Source organism: Aquarana catesbeiana, linkage group LG05, assembly GCF_042186555.1.
Source record: "Aquarana catesbeiana isolate 2022-GZ linkage group LG05, ASM4218655v1, whole genome shotgun sequence".
NCBI lineage: Eukaryota > Metazoa > Chordata > Amphibia > Anura > Ranidae > Aquarana > Aquarana catesbeiana.
The window spans coordinates 235,518,290-235,534,317 of NC_133328.1; the positions used below are offsets into that span (position 1 = coordinate 235,518,290).

The 16,028-nt window shown below is 42.5% G+C and overlaps 1 protein-coding gene across 1 annotated transcript in view; it reads right to left on the reverse strand.

Annotated features, from left to right (window-relative positions):
• LOC141145987 (uncharacterized) overlaps positions 1 to 16,028 on the reverse strand; it is a 374,157-nt gene that overhangs the window by 49,181 nt on the left and 308,948 nt on the right. Inside the window, exon 15 of the mRNA XM_073632772.1 lies at positions 11,306 to 11,442. Within this exon, the coding sequence (XP_073488873.1) occupies positions 11,306 to 11,442 (137 nt within the window). The remainder of the gene's footprint in view (positions 1 to 11,305; positions 11,443 to 16,028) is intronic.

Consider the following 16,028-nt stretch of genomic DNA (forward strand, 5'->3'; position numbering starts at 1 on the left):
GATCTCAATCTTTGGGATGTGGTTGAATGGGAGTTCCGCATCATGGATGTGCAGCCAACAAATCTGCAGCAACTGTGTGATGCTATCATGTCAATATGGACCAAAATCTCTGAGGAATGTTTCTCACACCTTGTTGAATCTATGCCACGAAGAATTAAGTACCAGAAGCAAAAGGGGGTCCAACCCAGTACCAGCAAGGTGTACCTAATAAAGTGTCCGGTGAGTGTTTATATATACAGTATCTCACAAAAGTGAGTACACCCCTCACATTTTTGTAAATATTTTATTATATCTTCTCATGTGAAAACACATGAAGAAATTACACTTTGCTACAATGTAAAGTAGTGAGTGTACAGCTGTATAACAGTGTAAATTTGCTGTCCCCTCAAAATAACTCAACACACGGCCATTAATGTCTAAATCGCTGGCAAAAATACTTGGCCAGTCCATCACTTTTACCATCAGCTTCTTTAGCAAGGCAGTGGTCATCTTGGAAGTGTGTTTGGGGTCGTTATCATGTTGGAACACTGCACTGCGGCCCAGTCTCCGAAGGGAAGGGATCATGCTCTGCTTCAGTATGTCCCATACATGTTGGCATTCATGGATCCCTCAATGAACTGTAACTCCCCAGTGCCCGCAGCACTCATGCAGCTCCAGACCATGACACTCCCACCACCATGCTTGACTGTAGGCAAGAGACACTTGTCTTTGTACTCCTCACTTGGTTGCCACCACACACGATTGACACCATCTGAACTAAATAAGTTTATCTTGGTCTCATCAGACCATAGGACATGGTTCCAGTAATCCATGTTCTTAGTCTGCTTGTCTTCAGTAAACTGTTTGGGGGCTTTTTTTTGCACCATCTTTAGAAGAGGCTTATTTCTGGGACGACCGCCATGCAGACCAATTTAATGCAGTGTGCGGTGTATGGTCTGAGCACTAACAGGCTAACCCCCCACCCCTTCAACCTCTGCAGCAATACTGGCAGCACTCATACATCTATTTCCCAAAGGCAACCTCTGGACATGATGCTGAGCATGTGCACTTAACGTCTTTGGTTGACCATGGCGAGGCCTGTTCTGAATGGAACCTGTATTGTTAAACGCTGTATGGTCTTGGCCACCATGCTGCAGCAAAGTTTCAGGGACTTGGCAATCTTCTTTTAGGCTAGGCCATCTTTATATAGAGCAACAATTCTGTTTTTCAGATCCTCAGAGAGTTCTTTGCCATGAGGTGCCATGTTCAACTTCCAGTGACCAGTATGAGAGCGTGAGAGAGATAACACCAAATTTAACACACCTGCTCCCCATTCACACCTGCGATCTTGTAACACTAACGAGTCACATGACACCGGGGAGGGAAAATGGCTAATTGGGCCCAATTTTTACTTAGGGGTGTACTCACTTTTGTTGCCAGTGGTTTATACATTAATGGCTGTGTGTTGAGTTATTTTGAGGGGACAGCAAATTTACACTGTTATACCAGCTGTACACTCACTACTTTACATTGTAGCACAGTGTTATTTCTTCAGTCTTGTCAAATGTAAAGATATAATAAAATATTTACAAAAATGTGAGGGGTGTACTCACTTTTGTATGATAATGTGTGTGTGTGTATACAATGGGGCAAAAAAGTATTTAGTCAGCCACCAAGTGCAAGTTCTCCCACTTAAAAAGATGAGAAAGGCCTGTAATTGTCATCATAGGTATACCTCAACTATGAGATACAAAATGTGGAAACAAATCCAGACACAGGGCCGATCCTGGGCGGGGTGCATGGGGTGCACCGTGCCCCAGCGCTTGCAGCTGAGGCAGAGGGAGGGGCGCCATTAGGGGGGACAGTCCGGGCTGCTTTAGCTTCTGTACGAGGCAACTTCTAAGTCTGGAGCCTGAAGGGGTGGGCCGAGGCAGAGAGTGGGCGATGCGATCTCCAGCAATTAAAAAAAAACTGTCCCAAGACAAGTGGACTCTTTGTTCACTTTCGGGCGCCGCGCCGTGCAGTGATCTTAACAGTCACGGCTATATCAATCCGCCGGTCACAGCCCTGTGCTTGCTACTCACAACTGACACTTTTAAATGCAGAAGCTCGATTCCTCTGTCTCCAAGCCCAGTGACAGCCTTGCTCTCCCAGCAGTGCTCCAATCCTATCCCATAACAACGGAGGAGGGGGCGGGAAGTGTTGCACGTGGAGGAGGTACCTCAATCCAGAAATGGCCAGCGATTCCTCGTGTTTCAAAGTGCAGTCTGCAAATGACCGACTTCAGCAGGCAGAACAGACGGAGTGATCTGACATGCAGGAACAGAGTGAACACACTGCAGGCACCCTGCTCCCTTCTCCCCTCTAGTCTGCACAGCTGCATTGTGAGAATAAGTGCTGTGTTTGCTCTGTTATGGCCAATGGCATAGCGTGAGGGGGCCATGGCCCCAGGCGCAACATTTGGGGGGCGAAATTCCGCGCCAATGTGTGTCACTCTCGGCTCCATCCTCCTAAATTCTATTTCATGTGTCCCTGCGCTCTGGCCTGAGACTGAACATGGCAGCCTGGAGCACAGGGACACAGGAAATAGAAATTAGGAGGACAAAGCCGGCCCGAGCGTGACACACACTGGTGACTGGGCAAATGGGGTTATGTGCGGCAGCAGGGTTGCTCCTGGAGTCCCGTCTCCACTTCATTGTGAGCAGCCGCTGTCTTCTCCTCCTCCTCCTCCTCTTCTCCGGACCGGATCCATTTCCCCATTGTGGCAGCCAGTCTGGCAGTGTGACAGAGGCCGCAGTGCAGTCAGAAGAAAAGCAGGTGGTCACGCCGTGTAGTAGTCAGTATAGGAATATTGTAGGGTGGTCAGTATAGGAATACTGTAGGTAGGTTAGTGGAGTGGTCAGTATAGGAATCAGGTAGGTCACTGTAAGGGTCAGTGTAGGAATAGGGTAGTGGACAGGTAGGTCAGTGTAGTGGTCGGTGTAGGAATCAGGTCAGTGTTGGAATCAGGTAGGTCATTGTAGTGGTCAGTATAGGAATCAGGTAGGTCAGAGTAAGGGGCAGTGTAGGAATCAGGTAGGTCAGGGTAGTGGACAGGTAGGTCAGTGACTTTGTGTAGTGGCCAGTATAGGAATCGGGTAGGTTAGTGTAGTGGTCAGTGTAGGAATCAGGTAGGTTAGTGAAGTGGTCAGTGTTGGAATCAGGCTGGTCAGTACTATTGTAGGAAGGGACTGGGGAAGGCTAAAAGTCCGCAGGTTAGGGAGCGCAAATTACGTGCCTTGCCCCGGGCACTGACAACCCACGCTATGTCACTGGTCATGGCATCAGAAAGAAGAGGCTTTCCACACAGCAGAAGACCAGGAGCAAGATACAGCCCTGAGTACAGTAAGCCTTTACAATGTGTATGTGGCTCAGCTGTTTCTTCTAGAGCAGTGGTATCTAAACTGTGGCCCTTTGCTTGCTTTTTTTCCGGCCCTTGGGCATTTTTTCTCCCACTATCAGCAACAGTGGTGCATAGTTCCTGCTACTGACACCGACAATGGGGCACTAGTCCGTTCACTGACACCCACAGATGGGACACTATTTCTCCCATTGATACAAACGATAGGAAACTATTCCTCCCACTGATACCAATAATGGGACAGTATTCCTCCCACTGACACCAAATATGGGGCACTATTCCTCCCATTGACACCAATGATGGGACACTATTTCTCCCACTGACACCAATGATGGGGCACTATTCCTCCCACTGACACCAATGATGGGGCACTATTCCTCCCACTAATACCAATAATGGTGCAATATTCCTCCCACTGACACCAAAGATGGGGCACTATTCCTCCCATTGACACCAATGATGGGACACTATTCCTCCCACTGACAACAATGATGGGCACTATTCCTCCCACTGACACCAATGACGGGGCACTGTTCCTTCTATTGATGCCAAAGATGGGGCACTATTACTGTACACCACCACAATGATAATGTCAGACTGATGTTTTGCTGGATAACCATACAAGTGATGGGCTCGGTGCATCAGAGAAAGCCCTTTGGCTCTTATTTAGGCAAGCTGTCAGGCAGTCTGAATTTGTCCTGTGTCCAATGGCCCTCTACTGGCTCAGAATGCCTTTCCAGCCGCAGAGACTTACTTCTGTGGTGAGAACTGCATTATTGTGAGGTAGGAATAACCTCCCCAGGATTAAAGTGGAGGGCCACCCTGGAAAAAAAAAATTACACCAAAAATCCTAAAAAAAATGTAAAAAAACATTTGAAAAAAATTTTTAAACTTACCTAAACCCTTGCTGCTAGGCAGTCTTCCTAATCTGCCTCTTCCTTTTCCGCGGCGTCTTCTGTTCCTCGGTGAGCGGCCCTGTTGCCTTCTGCTCGCGCGTGCGCAGTAGGAAACTGGCAGTGAAGCCACAAGGCTCCACTGCCTGTTTCCCTTACCTAGGATGGCGGTGCCGGGACCCAAGATTCGAGGGACGGGACGGGTCGGCCTCAGGCGGCCAACATTGTGGGCACCTAGGACAGGTAAGTACTTATTTAAAGTCAGCAGCTACATTGTTTGTAGCTGCTGACTTTTAATTTTTTTTTTTTAGGCCGGAATCCCGCTTTAACACTGGAGATTGCAGCCACCACAACAGGGGTGAGACAAAGTTCCCTGTCCAGGAAAACAGTAAGCTAGCTTATCTGCACAAGATGTTTAGTTGAAGGGCTCTGAAGTGGAACTGGGCAAAGGACTGCCTTAAGAAATGAGACCAGTCAGATTCCAGGCCTCAGCAGCCAGGGCCCAGCCCCCAGCAGCCAGGGCCCAGCACCAGCAGCCCAGCCTCAGAAGCCAGGCCCCAGGACCAGCAGCCCAGCCCCAGAAGTCAAGCCCCAGGACCAGCAGCCAAGAATCAGGACCAGCAGCCAGCCTTAGGAGGAGCAGCAGCCTGCCCCAGTATATTAAGGTAAGTGAAGTCTTCAGATATTAATATAATGTTGTTTATTTTTACTATTGTTCAGTGACACTCTATTGTAATCTCTCAGGAGGGGACTCTTTCTATCAGAGACTCTCCAATGGTCACAGTGAGGGCCTCTGTTAGATCAACCCACCTCCAGGATCCATTAGACCCCATTGTAGTCTCTAATGGGGCCTGGTGGGGGCTCTTTCTAACAGTGGCCCTCTCTGTGTCCATCAGAGAGACCCCCCTCCAGGTCCCATTAGAGTACTCTGCTTCTCTTCCTGTATTTGCTTATTGTTAAGAGATCGTGGTAGGATCCCAGGGTAAAAAAGACTCCTTAGGGGAGGGGAGAAGTTAGTAAGATGACCACACCCATGTGGAGGCGCCAGAAATATTTCTGGACCCAGACGCCTGTGACCTTAGGATCGGCCCTGTCCAGACAATCACATTGTCTGATGTTTTAAAGAATTTATTTGCAAATTATGGTGAAAAATAAGTATTTTGTCAATATCAAAAGTTCATCTCAATACTTTTGCGTATACGTTATACATTGCGTATACGTTATACGTTATACATTGCATATACGTTATACATCCTTTGTTGGCAATGACAGAGGTCAAACGTTTTCTGTAAGTCTTCACAAGGTTGTCACACACTGTTGCTGGTATGTTTGCTCATTCCTCCATGCAGATCTCCTCTAGAGCAGTGATGTTTTGGGGCTGTCGCTGGACAACACAGACTTTCAACTCCCTCCAAAGGTTTTCTATGGGGTTGAGATCTGGAGACTGGCTAGGCCACTCCAGGACCTTGAAATGCTTCTTACGAAGCCACTCCTTCATTGCCTGGGCGGTGTGTTTGGGATCATTGTCATGCTGAAAGACCCAGCCACGTTTCATCTTCAATGTTCTTGCTGATGGGAGGAGGTTTGCACTCAAAATCTCACAATACATGGCCCCATTCGTTCTTTCATGTACACGGTTCAGTAGTCCAGTTCCCTTTGCAGAGAAACAGCCCCAAAGCATGGTGTTGCCACCCTCATGCTTCACAGTAGGTATGATGTTCTTTGGTTGCAACTCAGCATTCTCTCTCCTCCAAACACGACGAGTTGTGTTTCTACCAAACAGTTCTACTTTGGTTTAATCTGACCATATGACATTCTCCCAGTCCTCTTCTGGATCATCCAAATGCTCTCTAGCAAACCACAGACGGGCCCAGACATGTACTGGCTTAAGCAGGGGGACACGTCTGGCACTGCAGGATCTGAGTCCCTGGCGGCATAGTGTTGATGGTAGCCTTTGTTACGTTGGTCCCAGCTCTCTGCAGGTCATTCACTAGGTTCCCCCGTGTGGTTCTGGGATTTTTGCTCACTGTTCTTGTGATCATTTTGACCCACAGGGTGAGATCTTGCGTGGAACCCCAGATCGAGGGAGATTATCAGTGGTCTTGTATGTCTTACATTTTCTAATTATTGCTCCAACAGTTGATTTCTTCACACCAAGCTGCTTGCCTATTGCAGATTCAGTCTTCCCAGCCTGGTGCAGATCTACAATTTTGTTTCTGGTGTCCTTCGACAGCTCTTTGGTCTTCACCATAGTGGAGTTTGGAGGTTGTGGACAGGTGTCTTTTATACTGATAACAAGTTCAAACAGGTGCTATTAATACAGGTAATGAGTGGAGGACAGAGGAGCCTCTTAAAGAAGATACAGGTCTGTGAGAGCCAGAAATCTTGCTTGTTTATAGGTGGCCAAATACTTATTTTCCACCATAATTTGCAAATAAATTCTTTCAAAAATCAGACAATGTGATTGTCTGGATTTGTTTCCACATTTTGTCTCTCATAGTTGAGGTATACCTATGATGACAATTATAGGCCTCTCTCATCTTTTTAACCACTTACCGACCGCCGCACGATGATGTACGTCCAAACTGTGAACGGGGATATCGTTGTTATGGCAGCAGCTAGCTGCCATAACCCCGGTATCCCCGTTTTCGTGTGGCGGGCGGCTTTCAGATAAAAGTGGTCCCTGTGGCGTATTCGCCGTGAGATTACTTTTATCAGTGGCGGGAGAGGGCCCCCCCCTCCGTTGCCCTCCGGCGCTTACCAGAGCCGTCGGTAGCGGCAGAGACGATCGCATCTGTCTCTGTCCTGTGCCTGGAGACGAGTGAGGCTAAGATGGTGCCCACTCATCTCCATGACACAGCTGGGCGGAAGCGATGTTAAAACGTCACTTCAAATGTCATTTTTTTAAATTACTTTTTTTTTTTTATTGCATTTTAGTGTAAATATGAGATCTGAGGTCTTTTTGACCCTAGATCTCATATTTAAGAGGTCTTGTCATGCTTTTTTCTATTACAAGGGATGTTTACATTCCTTGTAATAGGAATAAAAGTGACACAATTTTTTTTTTTAAACAGTGTAAAAATAAATAAAATAATGTAAAATAAATAATAAAAATTAAAAAAAATTTTAAAAACCCCCCGTCCCAATGAGCTCGCGCGCAGAATCGAACGCATACACGAGTAGCGCCCGCATATGAAAACGGTGGACAAACCACACATGTGAGGTATCACCGCGACCGGTAGAGCGAGAGCAATAATTCTAGCCCTAGACCTCCTCTGTACCACAAAATATGGAACCTGTAGAATTTTTTAAACGTCGCCTATGGAGATTTTTGAGGGTAAAAGTTTGACGCAATTCCAGGAGCAGGCGCAATTTTCAAGAGTGACATGTTGGGTATCAATTTACTTGGCGTAACATTATATTTCACAATATAAAAAAAATTGGGCTACATTTACTGTTGTCTTATTTTTTTATTCAAAAAAGTGATTTTTTTCTAAAAAAAGTGTGCTTTTAAGACCGCTGCGCAAATACGGTGCAAAAAAAAGTATTGCAACGACCACCATTTTATTCTCTAGGGTGTTAGAAGAAAAACCATATATAATGTTTGGGTGTTCTAAGTAAATTTCTAGCAAAAAACCTGTTTTAAACATGTAAACACCTAAAATCCAAAACGAGGCTGGTCCTTAAGTGGTTAAGTGGGAGAACTTGCACAATTGGTGACTGACTAAATACTTTTTTGCCCCACTGTATATATATATATATATATATATATATATATATATATATATATATATATATATATAGTTGGGACAGAAAGTATTCAGACCCCCTTACATTTTTCACTCTTTGTTATATTGCAGCCATTTGCTAAAAACATTTTATGTTCATTTTTTTTCCTCATTAATGTACACACAGCACCCCATATTGACAGAAAAACACAGAATTGTTGACATTTTTGCAGATTTATTAAAAAAGAAAAATTTAAATATCACATGGTCCTAAGCATTCAGACCTTTTGCTCAGTATTTAGTAGAAGCACCCTTTTGATCTAATACAGCCATGAGTCTTTTTGGGAAAAATGTTTTTCACACCTGGATTTGGGGATCTTCTGCCATTCCTCCTTGCAGATCCTCTCCAGTTCTGTCAGTTTGGATGGTAAACGTTGGTGGACAGCCATTTTTAGGTCTCTACAGAGATGCTCAATTGGGTTTAAGTCAGGGCTCTGGCTGGGCCATTCAAGAACAGTCACGGAGTTGTTGTTGTGTGCTTAGGGTCTTGTTGGAGGGTAAACCTTCGGCCCAGTCTGAGGTCCTGAGCACTCTGGAGAAGGTTTTCGTCCAGGATATCCATGTACTTGGCCGCATTCATCTTTCCCTCGATTGCAACTAGTTGTCCTGTCCCTGCAGCTGAAAAACACCCACACAGCATGATGCGTGATGAGTTAATGAGCAGTGCCTGGTTTTCTCCACACATACTGCTTAGAATTAAGGCCAAAAAGTTCTATCTTGGTCTCATCAGACCAGAGAATCTTAATTCTCACCATCTTGGAGTCCTTCAGGAGTCCTTTTTAGCAAACTCCATGCGGCTTTCATGTGTCTGGCACTGAGGAGAGGCTTCCATCGGGCCACTCTGCCATAAAGCCCCGACTGGTGGAGGGCTGTAGTGATAGTTGACTTTCTACAACTTTCTCCCATCTCCCGACTGCATCTCTGGAGCTCAGCCACAATGATCTTTGGGTTCTTCTTTACCTCTCTCACCAAGGCTCTTCTCCCCCGATATCTCAGTTTGATCGGACGGCCAGCTCTAGGAAGGGTTCTGGTCGTCCCAAACGTCTTCCATTTAAGGATTATGGAGGCCACTGTGCTCTTAGGAGCCTTAAGTGCAGCAGAATTTTTTTGTAACCTTGGCCAGATCTGTACCTTGCTACAATTCTGTCTCTGAGCTCTTCAGGCAGTTCCTTTGACCTCATGATTCTCATTTGCTCTGACATGCACTGTGAGCTATAAGGTCTTATACAGACAGGTGTGTGGCTTTCCTAATCAAGTCCAATCAGTATAATCAAACACAGCTGGACTCAAATGAAGGTGTAGAACCATCTCAAGGATTATCAGAAGAAATGCACAGCACCTGAGTTAAATATATGATTGTCACAGCAAAGGGTCTGAATACTTAGGACCATGTGATATTTCAGTTTTTCTTTTTTAATTAATCTGTAAAAATGTCTACAATTCTGTGTTTTTCTGTCAATATGGGGTGCTGTGTGTACATTAATGAGGAAAAAACATGAACATGATTTTAGCAAATGGCTGCAATATAACAAAGAGTGAACATTTTAAGGGGGTCTGAATACTTTCCGTCCCCACTGTGTATATATATATATATATATATGTGTATATATATATATATATATATATATATATATATATATATATATATATATATATATATATATATATATATATATATATATATATATATATATATATATATATTTGCTGCATATCTTAGTTGGATCGTATATGAAATGGTTTGATCACACATTGCATTTATACATTGATTGAATGTGAAGAATGTATTGATTTAATCCATATATTTCCACACAGGCGCAGCGCTGAATCATTATTGATTGTAAATTTCAGACATTTGGGAGTGAGTGGTGCTCCCTTGGATTTTTTAGGAATAATACATTAATTTATGTATTATTTCATATAGGTGAGCGCAGGAGTTTTTTTTATTTGTATACAACTATTTTCAATTTAATGGGTCCTTCTATAGGCAAATATGTGGTACTGCTCTGGGTGCACATTTTGCACCATGTTATGCAAACCTCTTTATGGGGTTCTGGGAGAAGTTTAACATCTGGTCACAGAATTCTAATGCGAAACATCTAGCTTACTAAGGGTGATACATCAATATAATGCTTATTATTTGGGACGGCCCATTTGATACAATTTCCAGCTTTGTCAAAGCGTTTGTTACCCAAACACTTCATATTCCTGATATGTGCCTGCTGTACCGTATATTTGTATAAGAAAGTCTCCTGTTTGCTTTGTATTTCTTCCTTTATGTAAAATCCCGGCTGCTCCTGCTAGTCCCCTTGCTTTCCTATTAAAAACTGACTATGCTAAGCAGCAGAGCACACCATGGTCAGTTCTCTAGCTATGCTGGGAACTCAGTGTACTCTCCTCCAATGATCAGACTTGTCCTGACATGCCCCCCGCTGCACAGCCATTCACTAGGAAGCTCAGTGTACTGCTGCTTGTCCTCCCCCAGCTCTTATGCAGCTGAGAACAGAAAGAATGTGATCATTTATAAAAAAGAGAAAAAAAGGTATTTATAATGTTTAGGTATTTATAATGTTTTTTTTATATCTATACAAAAACGTTTTGCCTTTCATTTCTATTTTAACCACTTCCGGACCAGCCGCCGCAGTTTTACTGCGGCAGGTTAGCTCTCCTGCGCGAAACCATGTAACTGTACGTGGGCTCTCGGGGTCCAGATAGCAGGTGCATGCACACCCGCTGCGCAGCGGGGGTGCCGATGCTCGTGGCCGACGGTCGCGATGACCGCCGGCCATGAGCGATTGTGAGCTGGAGACACAGAACAGGGACGAGTGTGTGTAAACATAATGTGCATTATGTTAAAATTTACCAAAGAAAAGGCTTGATCATTTTTTTAAGCAGTTCTTAGCAGATGGAGAACAAATGTGGCATATATTTCCAAAAACTGTAAAATCTCAGCAACTTGTGTCATTAAAGTGTTACTAAACCCAGTAATATATAAAACAAGCATGCTATTCTGCATATACAGAATGATTTTACTGTTGTGTGTTTAGTAACACTTTAATTAATGACTTTCAAAATACTGACATTGACTTAGCATGTGTTTCAGTCTGTGCTTGTATACTATAAGAACAGTTCGGACCTTTTGCTTTCATTTTCCACAAAAAATATTTTAATCATATCACAGCACATTACCATCACAATTTAATTCCTGGGTAATATATTGTAGAAAAAAAGTTTCATAAACATACCAAAACAGTTTTTATGTTTTGTATTATTTGTATATCTCTCATTAGATGTGCAGGCCTGGTTAATTAACTCCGTAATTTTTTCCCACGATGGACTTTTACCTATTTCTGTCCCCAATTCATCTAAGATATATGTTAATCTGGATGTGCAAAAAAAAAAAAAAACAACATATTGTTATAATAAAACAAGCATGCAAGATTTATAGATTTATTTGGCAAAACAATAAATAGAACACTTTTGAAATGAAAAAGGCAGCAATCCATCCAACAATAAATCATACTTAAAGAAGATTTGTCACCAGAAGTTAAAAAGGAGTGTTAAATCCCTCAGAAGACCCAATGCACATAGCACTTGCCCCCTTTAAAATCTGTGCTGTGAATCAAATGAAATGTCATGTATATTACTATCAGTAGCTCCTCTCCATACATAAGCCCAAATGATGGGTGTTTCTAAGAGGGGCTCAAGGCAGCACCGAAGCTGCGTTCCCCTCTTAATTCTGCAATTTTCTTACCCTGCAGCCCGTGTTTCCAAATAAAAGACAGAGACCACAACCTCCCACAGGACCCTTCCCATTCTGGAACCATGCTTCCTCTGCTACTGTTAAAAGACAATCCACAATCTCTCACAGCCTTCCTCCAATCATGCATCCATGCCTCCTCTGCTTCCTCTGCTGGTAAAAGACTGAGCCCCAAAACTCTTGTAGCCACCAGCTAGTTTTGAGGAGATGACTGCAGTAGTAGCTGATGGTTTGTCTTGTCTGAATGATAGCAGCTGGGGAGCAGTGCTGTTATTCATGAAAATATAGGCCAACAACAGCCCACTCTGGCAGCTATTACATTTGTTTCTCTCAGACAAATGTAGTAGCTGCCAGCATGTGCTGTTCTTGGATTGTGTTTTTGTGAATGACAGTGCTGTTGTCCAGCTGCTGTCATTAACACAACACAAGCTGACAGCTAGTACATTAGTAATCTCCTCAGACTTAGCTGATGGCTGTAGGAGTTTGCATGCTCAGTCTTTTTACAGTAGCAAAGGGAGCAGAGGAGTCACTGCTGCAAAATGGAGAAGGGACTGTGAGAGGTTGTGTGTTTAGTCCTTTAAAAATAGCGGGAGGAAGACAAGGGAGCACAGGAGGCATGGGCTGCGCAGAAAGGAGAGATGCAATGTTCCATCTGCACTGTTCAGAGAAGATGGGAGCTGCGTGTGCTCTGTGCCCGTCTCATTTGTTCAGCATTGTTGTATAGCGTTGTGTTGTGGGAGGGGCTAGTTATGCAATAATGCTGCTTAGAAACCACAGCATCAATTTTCACAGGGACACGTGCTATTTGCAAAGGATTCCCTGAGGCATTTAACAAGCTCTATAAAATTCTAGTGAGACTTTTTCTTTAAAATAGATTTTTTAAATATTAATGCAAAGACCAGCTTAATGTTACTAGTATTATCAATATTTCCTTATGTTTCAAAAATGTTGTTTCTATGTGTCATTTGTAATTCTATATGTACATGTGGGAACCACATTTGCTCTTTACATATGCAACTTCTTCCTGCTTTGCTGTTCTTTTCTGGCTAACTTAAAAAACAATGCACACCAGAGGTGGCTAATAACTTATCATAAAGATTACAATAATTACCCAAAATATGTGCTCACTACAAATACAGTGTGTTTTCCTTTAACAAAGTGAGAACAATGAATATATGATTGACAAGATTCTCTCAGTTGTGTATTTTGAAAGAGTTATTTGTCTTATTAAAAATATTTAGTTAGTTATATCACAAATAGTCAAGATTTATTAGTAGTACTATACCCCATAAGATTCTGTGTTAGGTCTAATGTTTGCTTAAAGCTGAGCAAAAACTACCCTTGCAATGGTCATGTCCCCTCCCCATGTGTTGCATGGAATTATTACTTGCCTGACTCCTTGCTGCAGCTGCCTCTGATGCATTCCTTCTCTCCTTAAAGCTCTGGTCTCTGGGCAGGGCTTTGGAATCATCATGTACAATGCAAGGCTATTTACCCTGCATTGTGTGTGATGGGGGCAAGCATGCAACTGCAGCTTGAAGAACCTTAGAGAGGGGCTGCAGAAGCCAGTACTAAGGTAAGTATCTCTCCTTATCTGTGCACCCCCTAAGCTTAACCCTGTAAGCATTAGACATGTGCATTAGTTTTTGTCCGAATGCATTTTCGTCCGAATTTCGGGGATTTTCACGTTCGTTTTAACAAACGATAACGAATGCACAGAATGCGAAATCCGAAAGATCCAACATAAAAAATGCTTCATTTTCGTTGTGACAACAGTTTGATATAGATAGAAGATTTTACATGAGGGGGACAATAGCGATCTGAATCTATCGAACCTGCGGTTGAATGTGCCTAATCTAACTCTATTAGTCCAAGATTATTCGACATAGAGAGAAAAGATTCGACACGAAGATTCGACGAAGCAGTCGTCGCGAGCGGACATTTATGGTCATATGCTCCGCCCATAGGCTATAAAAGAATTCTAATGTTGGTTGACTAGTAATAATAATTAAAAAATATAATTATTACTAGTCATACAACATTAGAATTCTACTATAGCTTGTGGGTGGAGTATTCGACCGGAAATGTATGATTGCGGCGTCGTACAGTTTAGCTGCTTCTTCGAATGTTCTTAGAACATTCGACAGACACCATAAGCCTTCAATTGACAGATTCGACCTTAATTCATTCGGTTTTTCGGACGAATGCTTTTTTTAACGAAACAAAATGAATAAAAACGAATTTCGGGAGTAACTAAATAAATTCCGAAACAAAATATTTTAGTGTGCACATGTCTAGTAAGCATTGTGTTTGTGACATTCCTGGAATTCAGCTTTTAAATTAAAAGTACTATATCTGCTCTATACCTGCCTAAAAATGACACTAAATGCCTAAAAATGACACTAAACACAAAGTAGTACGAAATATGATGTTAAGCTGTTGCAGCATATTGTAGTTAATGGTTCCCTATGGTCCTTTGAGGAGTTAAAGGTGCTTTAGCGCCTACCTAACATCCATGACTTTAGGTTTCTACAACTACAACATTCCTATCAATCACAATTTGGCACTGGTCGCATAACCCTGGAGGCTAGCAATATAGAGTTACTTCAACGGGATGAGTCATTAGACAAACCATTGTCCACCATTTACAAAGACCTCTTTCCAGAAACTGCTTTGCTGATCTGACCCTGTAGAAGGGCTTGGGAAACTGTGGCTCCAGGTTTAGATCAGTAGTAGTGAGAGGATGTTTCTGAAGCCCCATTTACTAGATTAGTCTCTTCCGGAGACCGCTTAATTGATTTCAAATTCCTGCATAGGGTGTATTTCACACCAGCTAGATTAGCCAAACTGTTTAGAAATCAGTCCTCCCTGTGCTGGCGCTGTTCTACACCATCGACAGACTTCCTACATGTATTTTGGGGCTGTCCTACCATTGGTCCCTTCTGGAGGGATGCTGTGGCCTGCATCACCTCAATTACCAGTATCTCTGTCCTCCTTTCTATAGAAGTTGGTTTATTATGCCTGGTTGATTCACTTGCCACTACTAAAGCTATACATACTCTCCTTGTGCTGTTTTTATTATTCTATGCCAGGAAGCTGATCATATTATCATGGAAAAAAATGTCAGCACCATCTCTCCCAGCATGGAAATCCTTAGTGAGTAAGGCAGTTCCTCTGTACAAAACTAAGTATTTGAGCAGGGGTGCATTTACTAAATTTAATAAAGTGTGGGGTGGGTGGCTTTCGTTTGTTGATATCATCTCTGATTGATGCAGGTATAAGTCATCTGTGGTGAGCTCATAGGGTTTTCTATCCCTCTTTTGGAGGGTTATTGTGATATTCAATTGTATTGTTATATAACTTGAATATATATTCCTTGCTATGATTGTTGGGAGGAGGGGATGGGAATGGAGTGGGAGGCATACTAATATTGATATATCCTTGTATATGTGTTTTGTGGTGCAACTGCGCTTCACTGGTCATGGGTCTCTCACCTCTGAGGTGACTTCACACTGGCGTACATTGACAAGGCTGCTTTTTGTACTGTTAAATTTTGTGTTTTATTTTCTCGCCTGTATTCTCTTTTTTTATAACAACTTGTCAGTTTCAAAGGTTGTTGCTTTGTTATGTAATGTTATGTAATCTTCAACAAAAAGAATTAAAAAAAAAAAAAAAAACAATGTAGTACACTAGAAAGGATGCATGATATCCTAACCTTACTAGCTAAACCAAAAGACAATTGGGTTAATTTACTAAAATAAGAAAGTACGTTTAATGTTCATGGTGAATACATGTTCACTCCAAATACCTTTATAATGTACATTTTTATTTAAAAAAATAGGAACTTCCTTTGCACATAACCAGATGACTGAAATAAACACAGCATCACCAGAAATATTCTTCTCCTGCCATCAGTGGATAACATAATGCTACTAACTGAATAAAAGTGATTAGTGCCATGATCCTGCAAAGAGCGAGTATATATATCTGTGATAATCTATAGTAGTCTGTATCATTTTTTCCTTTATTATAAATATTCTTTACATCACAATGCAAGTTTGCCATAATCCATTCAGGGTAAAGTTAGTTTGGAATATGCATAGCATTTAATAGTACAGTGTCAAACGCAGGTCAAATGTTTATTGTGTATACCCTCACAGTAGGGGTCATTTAGATCAAGTGATTTTTTCACTGAACAACAACTGATG